General features: G+C 46.7%; 1 protein-coding gene across 1 annotated transcript in view; it reads left to right on the top strand.

The window, feature by feature from the left end:
- Window positions 1–21007, top strand: part of pde4dip (phosphodiesterase 4D interacting protein) — a 59504-nt gene that overhangs the window by 20081 nt on the left and 18416 nt on the right. The window contains 16 exon segments of the mRNA XM_078107906.1: window positions 4122–4232; window positions 6046–6122; window positions 8961–9084; window positions 9241–9404; window positions 10095–10209; window positions 16551–16688; window positions 16779–16898; window positions 17050–17133; window positions 17274–17483; window positions 17574–17732; window positions 18118–18213; window positions 18290–18427; window positions 18517–18696; window positions 18908–19102; window positions 19174–19416; window positions 19619–19763. Coding sequence (XP_077964032.1) covers window positions 4122–4232; window positions 6046–6122; window positions 8961–9084; window positions 9241–9404; window positions 10095–10209; window positions 16551–16688; window positions 16779–16898; window positions 17050–17133; window positions 17274–17483; window positions 17574–17732; window positions 18118–18213; window positions 18290–18427; window positions 18517–18696; window positions 18908–19102; window positions 19174–19416; window positions 19619–19763 — 2299 coding nt within the window.

A 21007-nucleotide genomic window follows, 5' to 3' on the forward strand; every position in this document is an offset into this window, starting at 1 on the left:
ACGCCAAAAGGTTGATGACCCAACTGTTGGCATTAGCTTTAATTAAGCAGTTTTGCCTTTAAACACGGGTACTGAGGTAAGAATACTGACAGATAGAAGCATGTTCCTTTTTTGTTGCCAGTTACTGTCAGCCAGCACAATATTTGGCTTTGGTCTCTGCACAATTATAGCAGCACACGAGCGACAACTGGTCCTTTTTACAATTCTTTTCTTGCGCAGACTAAACAAACTGGACGGAATTTGCTCGGACGCAGCAAAGCTACAGCTGTTGCCCACTACTCGGCCACATCCAGACTCCATCTTTGCCCTGAACACAAAGGCACAAGATCAATCTTCTAATCTTGTAAAATAAGCAAAAGAACATCGGTCAACATCTTCTTCTACTGCTGTATGAATTCTAAATATAGCACGTGGTGTTATTATATTAAACCATGCCGCAGTCCATAGTGCTCTACAGTGTCTCCCTTCTTTCTGTCCGCACATTTAAATGAGCTCCCGGGAATATTTTCAGTGGCTCTCCTTGATGAGTTAATCAGGTTTACAAATTCAAATTTCAAACCGCCATGTCTCCCGTGGACCGTGGCAGCACAATAAACACAATCAGACGTTCCCCCTGCAGAATTGCATTAGGGGGGTTTGGCGCTGCCGGAGAGCAGGGCTGGAAAATGTCAAGCTAGCTGGCATCAAGGAGCTCCTGTTACCGGTAAATGGGGGGAAAACTCCCAGCGCTCTGCCAATCCGAAGCACGCGCGCGCATGCAGAGTCACATGCAAGCCCCCGATTACACTTCTGCTCCTGTGGAGATGGGTTTTTAAACCTCTCTGCACGCAAAGGTGACGGTTCGGGGTTAGTAAGCCTTCAAACGGTGCATGCAGAGGCAGAGGAGCAGGGAGGGTGGACAGAGTAGTAAAAACACGCAGTGAGGTAAAGGTTGAAGCGTCGCGAGCCTGTAAAAGAACTTTTACTCTTGCTTCTCACCAACAACTCCTCCACCCCCGGGTCTTGTAATGGATTATGCGCTGATGATGGAAAATCCCTGCAGAATTAGGGTGATTTAATCTTGCGGTAATGTCTTGTTGTAATAAATTCAGTCTTTCCCCGCAGTGTGTGACCTCCAGACGACAACTCCGACCTCCGACTCTCGTCAGCTGTCGATTAGTCCGCAGTGTTGGTGATGCACCTGTGTGTGTCTGTGCGTCCCCTTTCAATCATTCATCACCTATTACAACGTGTATCCCAAAGGGGACGGCAAACCAAAAATCTTTTCGACGAATTATTCTGGTTTTGTGTTTTTCAACTCATTGAGATTTTTATATTGTGTGTATAGTTTACAGTGTTGTCATGTAAACGTGTGGGTCGGTCTCACATCCCTCTGGCTCATGTGTTCACAACAAAGCCGTTGTTGCTCTTTCCCGGGTGCTCTGAGGACGCTTTGAGTGTTTCTAGAGGTTGGATGTGCAGCACCTAATGTGGCCAAAAATATGTGCACATCCTAAAGCTGTGAATAACATTGAGTTCTCACAATTACATGACAGACTCATTTTTGACACACACTTATTGCAATTTGAACATTTACAAATGTTTGACGTGTGCACATTAGTGTGCTCTGAGGTGCACACAGCAGTGCAGCGTTGACATTGGTTTCCTTACATATGCATCTACAAACTGTTACTATATATGAAAATATATACAATCATTACAACGACGACAATGTTTTCTATTACTGTAAATTGTGTTTTTGGAGGAAGCTTCGGGTTCTGGGACCTTGTGATAAGCATTTTTCACAATTATACAGCAATTCCTAGGTAAATGAATGGATTAAAATACATAAATATATTTATTCGTTTATTTATTTATTTTTGAAAATGATAATTCATTGAATAGATAACATCCTATTCCTCACAATTATAATATATTTTTTAAGTTTCTATTCATGTTGCTTTTAACAGCTTTACTCTTTGTATAACTATGTATGTATGTATATATATATATATATATATATATATATACTGTACATAGTTATTATTATTTATAAAAGAGTAAATCATCAACACTGTATATCAATACTATTCACTCTTTAAAGTTTTAAAATTAGTATTTATATATATATATACTTCATTGTACTATGGATGTTTTGTATTAATGTAACTAATGCCTGTGTTTCTGCTGCGTAAATGCTTCAGTGTAGTTGTTATTAGACTAAAAGCCACATGTTCACACTGTTTTTTTTTTATGCAAGCCGGGCTTGAATCCTAAAATGATGGACTAAGTTGAATTGAAAGGAAAATAAAGGCTATCGTTACACTAATGACAGATTTGGGCCCTACCAAAAACAGATGTGTGGTTGTTTTATGCAGAACTGCAGTCATCATTTTGTGGTCTGTATCAGTGTTACACAAAAAGACATTTTAAAAGAAAAACTAAGAAATTCTGCTTGAACATAATAGACAATAATCAGTTATGTGTGTTTGTGCAGTGTCTTCTTTGTATTTTCTGTCAAACTATTTCACCATCAAACCATCTGTTTGTACTTTCTCTTCTATCTGTATGTCGCTCTGGTGCGCATGAATGTGCAGAATGTGAAGACAACATGTGTTGCCGCGTTCGATGTGTGTGGCTGTAATCCGCCGTCGGTCCGTCTCGTGCTGCGTGCCAGCCGTTAGGACGTTCCTGCAAGTGTGTGATCAGCAATGTCTCACCACCTCAGCATTCCACAGTGACAGCCGCAGGGCAGCGCCTCTGCAAATAGCCCCTGGATCTGCAGAGATGCTGATCCAGAGGTCTCAGGTAGAGCATAAGCGCCTCCCCGTGGTCACACTCGGGGTTCACCAACAAGGATCATACCTGCAGGTCTAGATGGGCTTTTTTGTATTTAACTCATGAAGAATTCATATTTGGTCTATTTGGTTCTGCAGTTGTTTAAAGGAGCGTCAGGGCCATTGCTTTCTTTTATGTTAGCTCATCTGACAGGAAGTTTAGTTTTGCTTTCTTGCAGCTGACAAGAAGTAAGGGAAGGTTTTTTGACATCTTGGTTACGTTAGATGCGTTGCGTCACCGTCATTGTAAAACTTTATATAGAATCACCCTCTAATGAAATACACTCATTCCAAACCTATGGAGACAAATTTAAACAGAAAAAAAACTACTTGTTATATATTGCAGTATAATCTGAATAGACATCTTGACATCCTTGATGTACAAATCACCAAATCACAGCATGACCAAGCCATGGAACAAAGGGAGCTTTGCCATCCCATAATTCCTCAGTCCAAGTGCTTCTCTCAGGTTGTCTTCCCTCAGCTCTTCTACATCCCGTCTTTCCTCGATCATATGACATTTCCCATCATGGCCATGGGATGATATTATAAGGGAATAAGCCTTTTGGCTTCTTCCACCACTGCAGCCTCCTTGTTCTCCCACATAACTTTGAATAACTGGTGCTTCAGCAGCTGTCAGTCACACTCAGACCTCTCAGGCTTCTCTTCAGGGAAACTGTTCACCAGTTGTCCTTTGTGGGCCTTGGACTCGTAATATGATTTGACTTTATACATCTCATCTTCTGTCGATGGGCTGTAATCCTTCCATCCATCGCTATGTTGGAGCAGGAGATCTTAAGCAGAACCCGTACTTCTTTTCTCATGGTTTTAGGATGTGTTAAATCGCCTTGGTTAGGATTTTTACATTTTTAACATTAACTTCCTCTTCCCTTCCCTTTGGTAAAGATGTTTTGTTTCTTTATTTAAACCGATCACGTCTCCCACACATTTGAAAGTTTGAATGTTCATAGACTTTTATCAACAAATACACTCCTGCCATAGATTCTTGGCATAACTTCCTTATGGTTTAAAATAGAACCCCCCTCCCGTCCCGTCCCGTCCCGTCCCTTGCCTGCGTGCCATCCCTTAATGCTTCCATCTCTGTCCCTGTTCCTGCCTGTTGATGTGTGACAGCAGGGGAGAGCGGATCATCTGGGTTCCGTATCACTGGGAGAGCTTGTTTCTTCAGCCCTGTCTTTTCACATACTGCGTGGTACTGAATGGGGGGCTGCCATGCCCCCTACGACGGAGCCACCTGTCGCCATGTCTAACGCTGGTTTCCCCGGTTGCCGCACTATCTCGCAGCACCTGAACGACCTGAAGAAGGAGAACTTCAGCCTGAAGCTCCGGATCTACTTCCTGGAGGAGAAGATCCAGCAGAAGTTTGAGGAGAGCAGTGATGGCGTGCACAAAAGGGTGAGTGTGGACACACATTTATGCTTTGGGAGCTATCAGACCCGTGCTCTGGATGCTTTCCTGCATCGGCTCTGCAGTCCAGGCGGCCTGGTTGTTGTCCAGAGCTGCAGGTTCGTCTTTGACAGTTATTAGCACTGACAGAAGGTCTCAGGCTGCTCTGCAACAGTTCATGCAGTGCTGTCAGTCATACATTTCTGCCTGTGCAGCTGTTTTCTGAGATGATGCAGTTCCTTCGGGCCTATCACCCACTATGGGACACCCGAATTAACAGGAAACGTGAACTCTCTTTGGTTTCTCCACTGAGCTCCAAAGCATCACTCAAATCAAACACACGAATGAAGCTCAGCACTGACAGAGAACACCATCAATGTGTTGCATTACAGAGGAACCACTCCTTTATCGGCAGTGGGACCGGCCCATAAGCACTGTGAGACGTCTCTGTTGGCTTAAATGACCCGTCAATGTAGCCGCAGAGACCAAAGCTGTGGCAAGCCACACGCAGATGGTTTCTCTGTATGCCATATCTGGCTACCTGTTCTCCTTTATGCACTCAACAGTGTTGATTCATTAGAACATGACTACTCATTTTTACAGCTAGTCAACTATTTTTAAGGCCTTTTTTTTCCAGAAGAATCCGGATGTGTGAAAGCTTTGTATGTACACATGTGATTCATCGTCGGCATGATCTCTATTCGGAAATGGGTAGAAACGTGGAACAAAGAGTGAAAGCATTTTGACAACATTTGAGGGCGATTGTATTTAGATGGCAGCTGATGCTTATTTTTCCTTCCCCTACGGTGAGTGTCTGACCTGTTTTCTGTCAACTATAGACCCAACATGACCTACATCAGGCTAGCCGGAGGAACCCTCAGGGCCGCTATTTGCATGCAGGCGCGCACCGTGCATGAAATGAATTATTGTAATTATTATTTTGCATCTACGCAGTGGAAGCAACAACTCACATTGTGTGTCAATAATCAAACGTGACGTTCAGTACACTAACATGTAACTGCGAAAACAAATCACCCGTGCTGGCAGATCCCTGCGTGTGAGTAAACTGACTACCAGTTCAGTCCAGTTGGTTGCTGCATTAACAGCCAAGAGTTAAAAGTGGAGACGTTGCCGGGGGCACGGAGGAGGACGGGGGAGAATGGGGGAGTCGTGGATTTTGCACTGAGGCTGGTGGCACCAGCGGAGACGGATTCAGCAGGTGCTCATATCCCTACCAGCTATTTATAGACGTACAGAGCTCCCTGAAATACAAGTCAACACGTGCAGCTTGGGAAGCACGTTCAGTGTGTCTCTCACTGCAGCACTGAGCAGAACTCAATGTGGGAAAAAAGAAAGAAATATAGTGTTTTTCTGCATGAAGATCAACTGGATAATATTGTAGATGTGTTACAATTGGTTACGCAAGACATGAAAACAATGGTTTTCTGCTCTGTCGAGGCATCAGTATCGTAGGTTATAACCACTGTAAACTGGAGCTACGTTAATGTGCATTGATGTACACTTTAACACACCAGCGAATCAAAAGAAGTATTCTCTCTAGCGCTGGAATCGGTGTGATGTCAATGCTGGCATATTACGCCAGCCGTTAGCTGCAATCATGGAGACATCTAGCTTATATCGATCTTTTTCAAGATTTAGAAAACTGACTTTGTTTTCAGTCCATTCTGCCTCTGCCTGGTTTTACGGTCAGCAATATCAGACAATAATGTTACTTTGACTTAATACCCGAGTGAGATTTTCAAAAATGTACTCTTCTTGCCTGCATGTTCTTATTGTTTTGTCTGATTAATCTCTTTACCAGAACATCGCGTTGAAGGTTGAAGTGGAGAGTCTGAAAAAGGACCTTGAGGAGAAACAACAGCTCCTGGAGGAAGCTCTGTGAGTATTTGGATCCTTCATTCTTAGCTGCTATGATGGTGTCATGTTGAGAATCTCCGGGCCAAATGTATCCAACTACTCAGTCGTAGTTTATATTAGCGTGTCTCCGACAGTCTGCTTGTGCTGCACAGATTTACTGAAACGCTGAACAACACAAACACTCCTTTCATTGCTAGTTTGGTTTTATTTCCCATGAGTCCATCAGTACATCAGAGCCTGGGCGCCCTCGGGATCCGGCCACCTCTCATCACCCTCGGACTCACACATCTACCACACAAAACACACACACACACTAAGCTCTGAGTAATGCCAGGGGATGCAGGACCAAGAGGCGATGTGGGGTTGCAGAGGGGGTGAGGGGGTGGGCGGGTGGGGGATTTACTGTTGGTTTGTTTTGATGGGCGGAGGTGGGGGGGGGGGGGGGGGGTGCAGAGAGGGAAGGGCAGAGGTGTCTTGGGGTTTGTTGTGTTGCTGAGTCGGAGACTATTTGAGCTCCAGCACCTGTCTGCGAGGCAGCGCTCTGTTTCTCAGCGCAGTGGTTCCCAAAGCACCGGGCCGCAGACCGCTACCGGTCCGTAGGTGATTTGGCACCGGGCCGCACAATAAATTACTTTTTCACAAAAATGTTTAATTTTAAAAATAAGACCGTATTTTCTCCCAATTACATATTCTAGTTCCTCATTTCCTAAACGTCAGACCGGTCCGCAAAATATTGTCTAACATGAAACCGGTCCAGGAGGCAAATTAAGGTTGGGGACCCTTGTTTTAGCATCAGTTACTTTACCAAAACAAAACTTATTTCATAGAGGGCGTGTCATGTTTACATAATTTTAATGTGTCTTTCTCTTTAAGTAGAATTCTGTAGAAATGTGCTTTTGAGGCAGCCGGCAAAAAAACGGACTATGTTGTGTATTGTGAAAAAGTAACTTCTTGATGATCCATCACCAACAATTAATCCCAAACACGCCTTGGTTTTATTTATTTCTTGTCTCTCAATAACAGACCTCACTAATTGAACTCACTCTCTACCGATTTCACAGGGACCATTTCAGCCGTGGAAAGTAGTTCTGGATGAACTGTTCATGACAGACTATTTAAAGCTACAGGACAATTGCTTTGTGCAACAGATGTTGCTGTTGCAAAAACACTTTAAGCAAAATACTAATTTCCCGTTCTTGAATGTGTTGATTTTGAGGCAGAAATATCAAACAAAGACACATCTCAGGTCCTGGACACTTGCCCCCATCTTTCTGGACAGACACCGCCAGAGGTTACAATACGTGTCTTTGTTCTCATGGAGGAGTGATCCTTTAGATCGACTCGATCAAAGCGGTTCTTTACAGATAGATGAATGCCGTGTACATTGACACACACTGTGAATGTACTTCCAATGGTTTGCCGTGGTTTTGCTGAAGCTACATTTTAAAAAGCAGGATGGAAAACCATGTCCATTACCGTTGTTTGGTGATTGGAAAAACACCATTAGCTCAGGTAAAGTGTTTATTATGCAGTGCAGGCAGTTATAATGTCAGTCAATTTGGCGCTTTGTCAAAATAAAGAAAAGGAGCAGGAGCACCAGCCTTTGAGGAGAGCGAACGTCAGAGTTGACTTTGGGTTCGGTGCAGAGGCTCTCTGTGCCCTGCTGCTACAAAAATAAACCCTCCGGCCACAGTTTATCATTAGAGCTATTAACGGAGCCCGACTGATAGATGTGGGGAGGAGAAGCTGAGTGTGACCTTCTTGCTGTTGCCGAGTGGTGGAGCAGTGACAGATCACCCCCCCCCCCCCCCTTCTCCCGAGGGGTCCGCAGACGTTTCCCTCTAGGATCCGTGTTTCCTCTTCCCTGGACACATGGCGCACTCAGTTTAAGTATTTTGGTTGTTAACCTCAGCCAAGCAAGGAGGGTTCTGTTCCCACTCCATCTCGCCGTCTGTCAGCAGAGTGTCACAAAGAAAAAAAAAACATGCAAGCGGATTACAGTTGCATTTGGTGGAATATATGGACATCGTAATTCAGAACCCCTTCGCTAACATCTCAAAGAATGTGCAGGGGTTCTTTTTGCAACTTCAACATGCAAGGCATGCCGTGCACCAACTCAATGTGAAAGGAAATGTGCAGGATTTATTTTATAAGGAAAGCCCTGAAAACAGCTCTTTTCAGTTTAGGCATTTAGAGAAGTTTTTTACATGTGATCAGCCTCCTTAAACATTTGCATAATTGTCTATGACAACGTGTCATTCCTGAGTCTTTTCCATATTTTCTTATTTGGGTTCAAGAAAAGGAAAATAATTTCCGGGAAACGGCTGAATTCTGAATTCTACATTGTCAGCAAACCACTGAAAAACTCTAGATGGGAGTTATTAAACTTCTGTTTCAAATTAGCTATATTTTAAAGCACACGTTCCAAGTGACTCAGAATCAATTCAAGAAAAACATCCCATAAAACTCATGTTTAAGAGGCAGAACGCACTCAGCCCAGTGCATTATGACCTTTGAGTCTTTGGGACTCCCATTAATGACACCCTGATCCAATCGGCCAGCCCTGAATAAATCATGAGTTTGCTTTCGGGGGAAAGAGAAGCCAATGACCTACACCCATCTGCTCCTGAAGCCAGCTGTTTTTATTGCATCCATGTGTTAGTCAGGCTCTCCTCAACCATGTAGACATGTGCAATGGATCCAATATGAACGATTTCAAAACATTGCTTTTAAGACGTTGTAACTACTGATGAATAATGGTCAATATTTCAAGCTGACATGCTGCGTCCTCAAAGAGGGAATTTTTATTTTGCCGCTTCCCTTGTAGAATAACTGTTGTCCCGAACTACAACCCCATAGGTCAACGGCAGAGAGCCTGTCCAATCAGAATGAAGCAGAGCTGCAGAGTTGCCTGTCGGAGCGTCAGGTGGAGATCATCCACATGCAGGAAATCCTCCAAACCAAAGTTCAGCTGCTGCAAGAGGTACAGACACACAAAGTCCCTCACAGGGTCCCTGAGAACAGGACTACAGTGTTAATCCACGGGAAGCATCTGTTTATACAAAATGAAATGCAACATCGGCGAGAGGTAAAACCGTCGGCAGGTTTGCACTGATTTGATGTTCTCACTCGCGTTCAGGAGGCCTCGCTGGCACGAGGCGAGGCCGAGCGGATGGCCGGGCTGGCGGACTCCGAGGCGAGGCGCTGCCTGGCTCTGGAGAGAGAGATGGTGGAGAGGACGGAGGAGGAGAGCGGCGGCTCGGGTGTGCTGCTCGGCCGGCAGACCGTTGCCGACAAAGACAGGTGACTTTGACCTCCCGTTGAAAACGTTCACGCGGGAGTCCCCGTTCTACTTTTGCACTTTATTAGACGCGATTTATAGGCGACACTGCTCATGGATTAATGAAAGAGTAAGAACCCAGTTGGCACAGGAGGTTTTCCTTGGCAGCGTGTCCTCCTGCTAACCACGAGATACGTTGAATGTTGACTGAACCGGTTTCTGGGCCAAAAATATGTTTCAAATCAGCCTCGTATGGCAAGCAGTGCCACGTGATTAACACTGTGGAATGATTGGTCGCGTTTAGGGAATACAACAACTTTGTTGAGGTTAGAAAAAAAAAAGGTTAATAACAGCATACCGTAATGTAACGAGCATGAGAGCAAGGGGACTGAGTACACAGGGCCCTTGTGGAAGGGAAGGGGCCAATAGAGAATGCTATTCAAGCCGCTGGATTTTGTGCTGCGGCCCTGGAAATCAGTGCTATTTAAAGCGCTGTTGCCACTGGTACTGCTGCTCACACTTCAGCCTGTGACAAAGAGCCAGAGCTCTGACCTACAAACTGCAACAGTAACAGTGGCCCCCAGGTCCGATCCTTGAACTTCACCGCAGCTTGAATCCTGTTATCCTGAGCCTCCCTCTCCCCCCCTCCCCCTCTCTCCTCTCTCCCTCTCCCCCTCTCTCTCTCTCTCTCTCTCTCTCTTTATCTCTCTCAGGGTCATTGAGGAGCTGACGCAGCAGAAACATTCGCTGGCTCTCCGGGTCGAGGAGCTCGAGGTCAAAGTTCACCGTCTTTCCTCTCCTCTCAAAAGGAAAGAAAGAGAAACTGAGGTATTTTTAATTTTTTTTTGCTTTCCGCTGCTTTCAAAAGAATCCATACATGGATTACATGGACACATGGACACATACATGGACATAGCCTTAAACACACACGTGTTCACTCATCAAATGCATCCTAATGACAGCTGGGCAGCTGTCTGTCAACTTGTACTTAAGAATGACGTCAGAAAGACCTTGAATCCAGTCAGCATGATCAACCCTCGTCTTCCTCCGGTTTTTATATTCATACGTGAGTCAGTGCGACTTTGTCAGAACCACCATTAAAAATGAAAACGGGTTTACATATTGTTTGTGACACGACCTGTGAGGTTCTGTTTTCATTGGACATCTTCCTTGTTGTCAAAGCAAAGCAGTGCCGTAAGAAAACGGAGGGACGAAGGTTTACGACTCAGACGCGGCGGGTGTTCCTCCCCCCAGATAATAGAGACGCAGCTCCACATAGTGGTGCCTGGTCTGCCTTGCATGCATGACGTCTTTGCTCCGGGTGGATTTCTCTCTTTGGAACACTTTTCTCTTTTCCTCCACATTTCTCTCAATGTTTCTGGAAATATTGTGTTCTTCTACTCCATTTATCTAACAGCTATATAGACTCCTTGTGTGTAGCTGTTTTTTCTCACAAACAATTAGATAGATTGTTAAGATTGACGACACACACTCTGGAATGAAGCAGGTTACTTTAATCTTTCAACCTTGAGAACCATTTACTGCTAGGATCTTGTATTTACTTTCTACTGTAGAAAAATATACAGGTCTTTTTTGTAACAAAATACTTTTTCATTTCGGTGGACTCTTCACGCCTGGTTCCTCTTTTATAAAGTCCCTTCTGCTTGTTTTGCTCCCGCTTTACTTCTTTTACTTCCTGTGCCCTTTGTCCTTTCCCTTTTACACATAACATATCTTTTTTAAAGACCTACGACATTCAAGCACAAAACTATGATTAAAAAAAGAAGAAAGAACAAAAAGTTCTTAAACCTTCAAGTGACTTTAAGGAGCCGCAAAATCAAATAATTGTAGAAACCTCGCACCACAAGGCCCCAATTGTATCAGTTGATATTACTCCTTTAAAAATATATCTTTATCCAAATTGAACGCAGCGGCACCCGCTGGGTCAGAGAATCCGGGTCGCTGCAGGGTCGGCTCTCGCGCACAGGACAGTCCTGTCCAGTCCTGCTCGCTCCGCACAGAGGGCCGCTTCACCGGCCGCTTCACCGGCCGCTTCACCGGCCGCTTCACCGCCCCCCCACGCGCGCACGGAAGGAACCGGTTGTGAATTCTCTGATTGTCACTCTTTTGGTATTTCTGCCACTCTGAGGAAAAATAAACAGCGGGCGCAATCCGTCAGCGGTGTTTGGCACTCGTCTCTGATTAGGATTAATTGATTTTTGATTGCGTGCCTCATTCCTTCCGATCTGTGTTTTGGTGGCGTGTCTCCAGAGGCCCTTGCAGGGTGACGGATGTAGACAAAGTCAGGGCCAGAAGAGACTTCGGCGGTTGTCCACTTGAACACGCGCACACACAGAGTTGTGCCAACAACACCTCCACCCTGCTGCGATAACGAAGACTATCTGCGAGTCTGTGGGGAAAAGAGCCTGAGTGTCTGCTGGAATGACATCATTGTCTTAAGAGCAAAGTTCTGCTGCAGTTACTAAGGCGCCATGTGATTCGCTGACACGAGCTTCAGGGGAAATGAGAGGTCACTCCCTCCTCGTTGTGTGACATGCGTGTGAAGGCCGGGCGAGGTGACCCTGGGAAAGGCATGACCTCATTCCACGCCGTCAATTCAGAGAATTTAATGAACCCGGTGGAAAACGATCGGGAGTGCTCTGTTCAGTTCATAGCGTCCACACAGAGAAATATTGGCACGAAAGACCATGATGGAAATGTAATATCTTGGATTACACAAGTTGACATAAGGTGCTGTAATAAAATAGTGATCCGTTTCTGCTCGCTGAAGTGCCTTTTAATGTCAGCATTGGGAGTTTGAATGCAGACAGAAACAGAGCAATCCAATGCTTTTAGAGAGATTGGAAGGTCTGTCATAAAACTGGACACATTAAAAAACTGTGTTTTTCAAAGTGTTGAGTATGTACTCACTCTTTGATGGAATGTTTCGCCTGAAGGAGTCCCAAATGTCCAGATGGTGTGGTGGTTAGCAGTCAGAATCCACCCAGTGGGTTTGAGACCACCCAGCGGCCTCTCTGTCTCTACGACAGGCCTGTGATTGACGGGCGAGCAGTCAATGGTGTACGCCGTCTCTTGCCCAATGCTGGCTGGGATTGACTCCATTATTGAACATAAGTGACGGATTGAGTCCCAAATGTCTAACCAAGTGCAGTGTTGCACAAGTGGGTTCTGTTTGTAGTTCAAGAATATAATTTCATTATTGGATTTTCTTTCCGAGAGTATTCTGCTGATTGTTGGTTGTAGCCGATTCTTTTGTATTCTTTTATCATTTATCACATCGGGTGCAGTGATTTACTGAAAGAAAGAACGAGAAGCAGAGAAAAGTACTAAGTTTGGAGGTACTTGTCCATTGCTACCTGATACTTGTATTCCACTACTTTCAGAGGAAGACAATGTTTTACTTACATTCCACTACATTTTCAAACAACAAAAGCTACAGATCTACAGATATCATTCTAGTTACCAAATATGTGATCAATTGAGAAAATTGTACCCATTTCTACATTTGTTCAATATAGGTCAACTCGACCGACAACAACAATGTTCTGCTTACTTTACATACTTATAAATCAATAATAATAATACCAATAATCATACAATACAAAAAAGATACACTGAAACAACTCTGCATTATGATATAGGTTTGGTTAATACTGAACTTAAAAAAAGGAAAAATAAATAATACAAAATATCTAAGTCTTGAGATCTCCTTTTTATTTCATATTAGCTGTTTGGTTTGTGTTCAAACATTTTTACATACTAATTTATAGTTAAAATTCGTGTAAACTAAAATATACATTTAATTAATTTTCTGTTTTTTAAATCCTCGGAGTGAGACATCCTCCCGCAAATATACGATCTTTGTTCGCTGTCGGCGTCATCTCGTCATGCGAGCGGCTCGGGGAGCGTCGGCCTCTCCCTCCATCCTCCGCCGCTGCCGGTGAGGAGGAAACGGATCGGACACTCGGGGAATCTCCGGTGAACCTCCAGGCGCCTAAACAAAAAAAAAGCCTCGGTCGTTTTGTTTTTTTTCCGTGTTCGTGTCGGATTGTGACGGTGGGGGGGGGGGGCGCAGCTGCAGCGGGGAGATGCTGTCATGCAGAGAGACGTCATTGATTTAAATAAACAAATACAGCAGTGAGATCGTTTATTAAAGCCGGAATCACCGGGACAGGAACCGACCTGTCATGATTTTTACAGAGAGCCATCGAGGAAGTGAACGCATGACAAGCGGTTCACCAACATCCGCCCTGCCGCCCAGCGCGACGAGGTTACAGGAACGACGAGACGGATGATCCAAAAAAGTGTTAATGATCAATCCGAATTTTCCACGCGTGGAGTCAGTTCATCTCCAACTCTCTCTTTCTGCCCGTTCGATTAAAGTTTATGATTCAGTGCAGAGCAGTTAAAGGGATTTTATTCACGCTGGATCGTTCCCTCAGAATGGAGCCTGAAACGCTTAAACCACATTCAACTTCAGCTTGGAACCACTTTCATTTCTAAAAGAACAGCAGTTCACGACCTGAACGGTTAAGAAGCAACAAAAACATCAAAGCAACTCTCTTCAAGGATTAAAAAAAAAAAACTGTTGACGCCATAGCGCCGCTCCGTTGTCGATACCGGGTCGGTAACGTGCTGTTGAGATGCTGGACGTGGTGAAGATGAAGGAGGCCTGCAGGATCTGCGCCCGCGAGCTCTGCGGCAACCAACGCCGGTGGATATTCCACCCGGCGGCCAAGCCCAACCTGCAGGTGCTGCTGTCCCACGCCCTGGGCCACGAGCTGACCCGAGACGGCCGCGGGGAGTTCGCCTGCTCCAAGTGCGCCTTCATGCTGGACCGCATGTACCGCTTCGACACGGTCATCGCCCGCGTGGAGGCCCTGTCCCTGGAGCGTCTCCACAAGCTGCTGTTGGAGAAAGACCGACTGAGGCAGTGCGTCGGGGGCATGTACCGGAAGAACAACGCGGAGGATGGGGCGGTGGCTCTGCCCGGGTCCGTCGCGGTGGTCGCTGGGACCGACGGGGGGTCTGAGGACGCTGCTGTGGTCGATTTGACGGCCCTGCAGGATGGGAGATACACCCACATGATCCAGGACGATCTGACTTACTCGTTGTACGAATCCTGGGCCGATAAGGAGGAGCCGGCCCTGGACCACCACACCCTGGACCAACACCACCATGCCCAGTGCCCGGGAGCGGACTCTGTCTCTGGCCAGAAGCCGAGGCGGTGTCGGGGTTGCGCGGTGCTCCGCGTTGCTGATTCCGACTACGAGGCGGTGTGTAAGGTGCCTCGAAGGGTTGGCCGCCGCAGCACATCCTGCGGTCCGGCTACCCGCTACTCGGCAGCCACTCCGGGAGTCGAGGACCCCGCCAGAACATCTGAAGAGTCTGAGGCCACAGCTGTCGTCTTTGAATCCTCTTCGGCCGGGTTGGACACTGATAAGATCCCGTGTGACGGATTGAGCCCCAGCCCGGCATCGTCCGTGGAATCTCTCGACACCGCCGTCGACGTGAGCTGCCTTCCTGTGAACCACAAAGAAGGAGACGAAACTGGTCCAGAGGAGGCGCCGGCGAGAAGGGACACTCCTTGGGACAAATCCCAGAGTGAGTGCTCCCTCTCCGGGCTCGAGATGATGCTGAGCCTCCTGAGGGGCTGGGAGTACCGGCCAGTGAAGCACCAAAGGGGCAGCAAGCTCCCAGTTCTGGGGAAAGCCAAACCAGAGCAAGGCCTGTCTCTGCCCCTGTCCATCCAACTGAGGTCGCCCTGTGGAGGGACAGTCTGCGAGCTGTTGTCCCACCAGCCCTTACCGGAGATAGTGTGTCCCCAGCAGGAGCTTTTGCAGGCGGAGATGGACGAGATGGAGGAGCAGTGGCTGGACGATTATGTTCCGTGCGGCCCGTTCCGTTTCCACCAGGTAGACTAGTGGCTGCGATGCCTGGGTGACCTATGACCTCACTCCAGTTGAGCCTGTCAATCTTGAGTCCGTCTTCAGAGAAGGGCAGGTTTTTAAGAATTTACCAATACAAGGGAACAAAAGTCAGGACTTCTTGCACTCTGTATTTCTTCATCTTCCCAAACTTTATGGAAAAGTAAAGAAAATTTGATAAATTACAATTCAATAAATAAGAAATATGAGTAAAATTATAATCTACAGTTAAAATATGATTATTTTTTTCCGTTCTGAGCTGAGTAATGAGGGACTATGTCCTTCTGCAGCAGGGAGCTGTATCCGCCTGGTCCCACACCTCTGAATCACAGACCAACAACAACCAAAATGCCTTTCAGCCTAGTTGTCAGGCTCAAACACGGCGGCTTCTGGATGTCTGTAAAATAACGTCCAGAAAACCAAATCTGAAGATTTGCCGAAAGGCTCAGTGCGCCCTGCATTCAGACGGAGCGAGGTCGAACACACCCAGCCGCCTTGATTACCCTCTCGGGGGGGCAGCATAAATACTCCTCCTTGTTGGTATCCTAGCAACACTTCCGTTGCCATAGGAACAGTCTCCAAGCAGTCAGTTCCCGTGAAGCGCTCTGCCCCGGCTCATCCAGCTTCATAACGTCTATTGTTATGTTGATGATTAGTGTGAATGTGGTTCAGTGTGCCAGGAGGGGACAGACAGAGACAAGTCCGCTCTGTTACGGGCCGCCATGTTGGCTCATTGGTCTATTCTACAACAACATGCCGGTATCAAAGACCTCAAACTGAGGAAATTACACTCCTGCCCCGTACACTCGGATAAAGGCCCTGCAGCGTTTTACATTCTGGGGAAATAAATGTCTGAAGCGGCTGACCTGTCACTCCACAGGTCTGTTTCACGATTCAACCAAAGCGAAGACGCATCACGTTCTCTCCTAAATGTCTCACAATAACATTTTACCATTTCAACCATTTCCACCTTTTAAAAAATCTCTCTCAGAACATTGTCAGATTACTATTTTTATTATGGGACCCATGATATATAATGTTTTGCGCGTGGATTTCTTTAAAAAAAATCATTCACAAAACAGCTGCAGGAATAACACACATGTAGAAAAGTGTCAACCTTTCACCACTGATTGTTTATCTCTAGCAACTACTGGACTCATTAAAATGGAAACAAACATACACTGCATGACTTATCCAAGTCATGTGCGCCTTGTCTTTCAGAGGCGGATTGATGAGCAGCAGAGCGAGCTCAGCCGCTACGACAGCGATGCAGGTCATTGTGTCGGCGAGCTGCAGAAGGCCCAGGACCAGGTCGGCCTGCTCCAAGCCAAGATCAGAGAGAGCGAGACCAGGAACCAGGTACGAACACGTCACCATCACCAACTCCACATCCTCGCCCATCTGAGGGCAAACGGCAAAGCTTTTCTGTACTGAGACTTGTGTGTGTAGAAGTTGCAGGAGCGTCTCTGTAAGATGGAGTTGCAGCTTCGTTCGGCCCAGGAGGAAGCCCGGCAACAGGAGAGAAGCATCCAGAACATCACTGATGCCGCAAACTCCAAAGAGACAGAGGTAGACAGAGAGACAGACATGTAGACACAAACAAGAAAACATGTCAGACAGAGAAAGAAAAGACTTAGCAAAGGGTCAAAAGAGGAAACGCATAAAGAAAGCACAGTCAAACTGTGTGTGTGTGTGTGTGTGTGTGTGTGTGTGTGCGCAGGCTGCAGAGCTGTGTCGGGTGATCGAGGAACAGAATAAGATGCTGTGTTCTCTCAAAGAGCTCGCCAACAGCAACCAGCTGCAGGTTTGTCTCTGAACGATGCCACCGTGGAACTTCTTTATCTGTATAAATACGTAAGAGGACACGGATTCGTACCGTACATCAAAACGTTCCTTTGTCTGTCCTTTCGCGCCCGTCCCCTCTCTGCCTGGTGGGACCTGCAGGTGTCGGGTGCGGCCTGTATTGGCGGTCAGGGCGAGGTCCTGGCTCTGCAGGCGTCCCTCTTCCAGGCCCAGCTGGAGCTGCAGGCGGGTCAGCGGGGGCAGCGGCAGGCGGGCAGGACGCAGGAGGACCTGAGCCGAGCCCTGCAGAGGTCGGAGAGAGACCTGCAGGGGGCGCTGCAGCACAGGAGGGAGACAGAGAGGCACAACCAGGTGGGGATTTTGAATTGCTATGCTTCCGTCTTATATTTCTTCGGTTTTCCTTTTAACGAGTCCGCCGACCTCTTTGACGCGTGCGCTCAGGATCTGCAGCTGGCTCTGGAGGAGGCCCGATCGGCCCTGCAGGAGAGAGAGGAGCAGCGGAGGGAGGCCCAGGGAGAGAGAGCGAGGCAGGAGGAGGAGAGCGAGAGGACCATCCGTGAGCTGAGGACGTCCCTGCAGACCAAAGAGCAGCTGATAGAGGTCAGACACTCTTAAGGCTTGTTGATAAATCTGCACCAGCACTTACAAACACCTCCAGGAGTCACACAGAGGTCACATTGCAGGAAAGAAGTCTGAAGATTCTTTGCACACTTCACATGTTAAACGAAAAGATGCAGACTAGAGGCTCCTACTAAAGTGACTCAAGAGCTCCACAGTTGTTTCATATATGGTACATGTTTAAAAGAAATCCCAGTAGATAGACTGAGAGGCTTTTAGGTCCACACATGCTTCTTTGGACTAAATGTTCGGGCTCAACTTTTAATGTTTTTATCACGCCCAAACCAAGACACACACACACACAGGTAGTGGTAATCCTATTCTCAACTCTTGAACTGGTGTGCACTGACTTCTTGCTTTCAATTAGAACTACTGTGAGCTGCTGCAGGATCCAACGGAGAAGAGAGACTCTCTGCTTCAGAAACTCCGCCTGCGCATCAAGGAGAGAGACCAAGCTCTCGAGGTAAAAGCACACACACACACGCACATCCGGGGTCTGACAAAACGTGCTTCATGTATTTTTCCTTTTAAACCCCCAGCGAGCGGTGGACGACAAGTTCCGCACCGTGGCGGAGAAGGAGGAGGAGGCCCGTCGGCTTCAGCTGCTGCTCCGAGAGAAGGAGCGGGACCTGGAGAGGCAGCGCTGCGTCCTGTCAAACAACGAGGAGACCATCACTGTGAGAATCCACACCGGTCACACGCCGTCTCACTCTGCCGCCACCACCTCTCATTGTTGGCCGTCTGTGTGTGTGTGTGTGTGTGTCAGAGCCTGGAGGTGCTGGTGCGTGGTAAGGCTCTGCAGCTGGAGCAGGTGTGCGACGCCTGGAGGAACGTCCAGCGGCAACAGCTGGAGAGCAAAGAGAGACTGAGCAGCATCCTGAGAGAGAGAGACGCCATCATCAGCCAGCTGCAGGCGGCGCTGCACGCTCGCACGCAGGAGGCTCAGGTACAGACAGGAAGTGACCCTAAAGTTATCCATTATATCCATTATATATGTAGTCAGATCCTTACAATTTTCCTATTAATAAATAAAAAAAACTTACATTTAAGGCACAGCTAGGTAATGAATAATTCTGAACATAACCAGCTGAATAACAAGTACTAAGTCGATTTTCCTGCTGTGGATTTTATGTCCTTTCTTGTCCTTTTGGATGCAGGACCTGCGCTGCTCCGTCCTGGCTCACGTCAAGTCAGCGCCCAGCGACGTCCTCGAGGAGCTGCAGGTCCGCCTCCAGCTCAAAGACCGCCTCTTCCAGGAAGTGATGGCCGACCGGGCCCACCAGACCCAGGAGCATCAGGAGCAGGTTCAGGATCTTCTCCGAACCATCAGCTTCAGGGACCAGTACATTCAGGTAGAGCAGGGGACCTCAGATGACGCGTTCGGTCGTCCTACACGGATAAAGTAACACGGATCTGCTTCCAGGACTCCGCGGGCCGGCTCGGTGAGGTGCTCGCCGAGCAGACGGGGAGGCTGCAGGAGCTCCGCAGACAGCTGAGCTCAGGTGTCGGATCGGCGTCCCACTCCGGACCGGACTCGGCTGTGGAGCTCCAGGTGGTGCAGGAGGAGCTGCGTCTGGCTCTAAGGAGTGGAAAGGAGGTCCAGGAGCTGGCCAGCCGGGTGGACTCCCTCACCGGGACACTACATGTCAAAGAGCAGATCATCAGGGTCAGTGAGAGGGACCTTTTTATGGTTCATGTGACATATTTCCCAATATGAGAGACTCTGAGGACGTTATTAGTTGAAATAAACAGAATCTTTTTTTCTGAGGATTTTTAAAATGCAGCTTTGTATGTTGCGTGTGAATGCATGTGTGTATACATTTTTTTTCTCTTTTTTTGTGTGTGTGCGTGCGTGCATGTGTCTGTAGGACCTCCAGAGGCAGATGGTGGAGCCCTCCGGTCTCCCGCTGGTGGAGCGGTTGACCCAGGAGGTCCAGCATCTGAGGGAGAGCCTGGTCCAGCGGGACGGCCCCCCGGCCACAGGGCCCATCGGCAGGCAGCCCGGGTTTGGAGGTGGGCATCAGAGAAGCATGGGACGGTGTCTGTGACCGCTTCGGCGAGCCGCGGCTGTGGTGTGGGGCTCCGAGTGTCCCGCTGTGGTGGTGCTGGGTGGTGCTCACACGGATTTAACAAGATTTAACAATTTGTGTGTGTAAATGGCACTGGAGACGTTTGTACTGTCATTTCTGTTCTGCACGCCTCTTAACACTTCTCTACGTTTGTATCATGATACAGTTAATTGTAGCTCATATAGTTTTTCATAATGATGTTTCCATTTGTGTTCAATCACCTGGAAGCTGGAACAAGCCTTTTATATCTACATATCACACATATTCCGCCATGTTACAGCGCCACGTTTCTACGGTAGCCCAGAACGGACAAACCAAGTTCCGTCTTCAGTCTTTAACCTAATCAGTAGATTAGGTTGAGGTTTTGCTTCAGCATCCTTCTCACTGATCATGATCAATAGCTTTGTTTTAGTTGCTTGTGCACAAAGAAGCTTGTAGTCCATAGAAGAAAATGGCTGCCGACCAAACAAAACTAATATCCTGATTGATCAATCAAACCTGGTCCAATCTCAGACTTGAACTCTGAAGATAATAATCTTAAATATAACGTACATTTTGTCCTTTTGGAACAAAGCTCTTGACTTTAACTCATCTGGGTTTTTTCATCAGTGATGGTCAGGTTTTATTTAAATGTTTTAGTGCAGTTAAATGTTAAAGACTGCTTTTTTCTTCAGAATATTTTCTATTTTGTATGACTCAAAACTTGTTGTAAATGTTTTTACGTATTTATTTATGTATGCCTGCAGCTTGAATGAGCCGCTAAACAACAACCACTCACGTTCTGTTTTACCGAACAATATGAAAAGATAAGCACATTCCATAATGCCTTTATGTGATCATTAATGCGTACAATATCTTTACAGCCGTCTTTTAAGAAGAAAATATTTAGATGTTTGAAACACAAGTTTGTTTTTGTGAGTTAATGAGACTAAATGCGTTCAATGTGCAATTCAACATCATCCGCTCTCTGCGATTCAAAATGAACAAATATCACACAATTTATTGTCCCAACAGAGCACAGTAAGTATGAACGCTTCTTTCCTCCTATGTGATATAGTATTTACGTGTAATTGAGCTGTTCAATAAATAAGCCTTCTGAATATATTCCATGATTCCTCACTGTAGATCTGAGTCCACTATGTGCATACTCACTCATGCATTCACAGTTGTGTGTGAACAAAGTCCAGT

Source organism: Gasterosteus aculeatus, chromosome 8, assembly GCF_964276395.1.
Source record: "Gasterosteus aculeatus chromosome 8, fGasAcu3.hap1.1, whole genome shotgun sequence".
NCBI lineage: Eukaryota > Metazoa > Chordata > Actinopteri > Perciformes > Gasterosteidae > Gasterosteus > Gasterosteus aculeatus.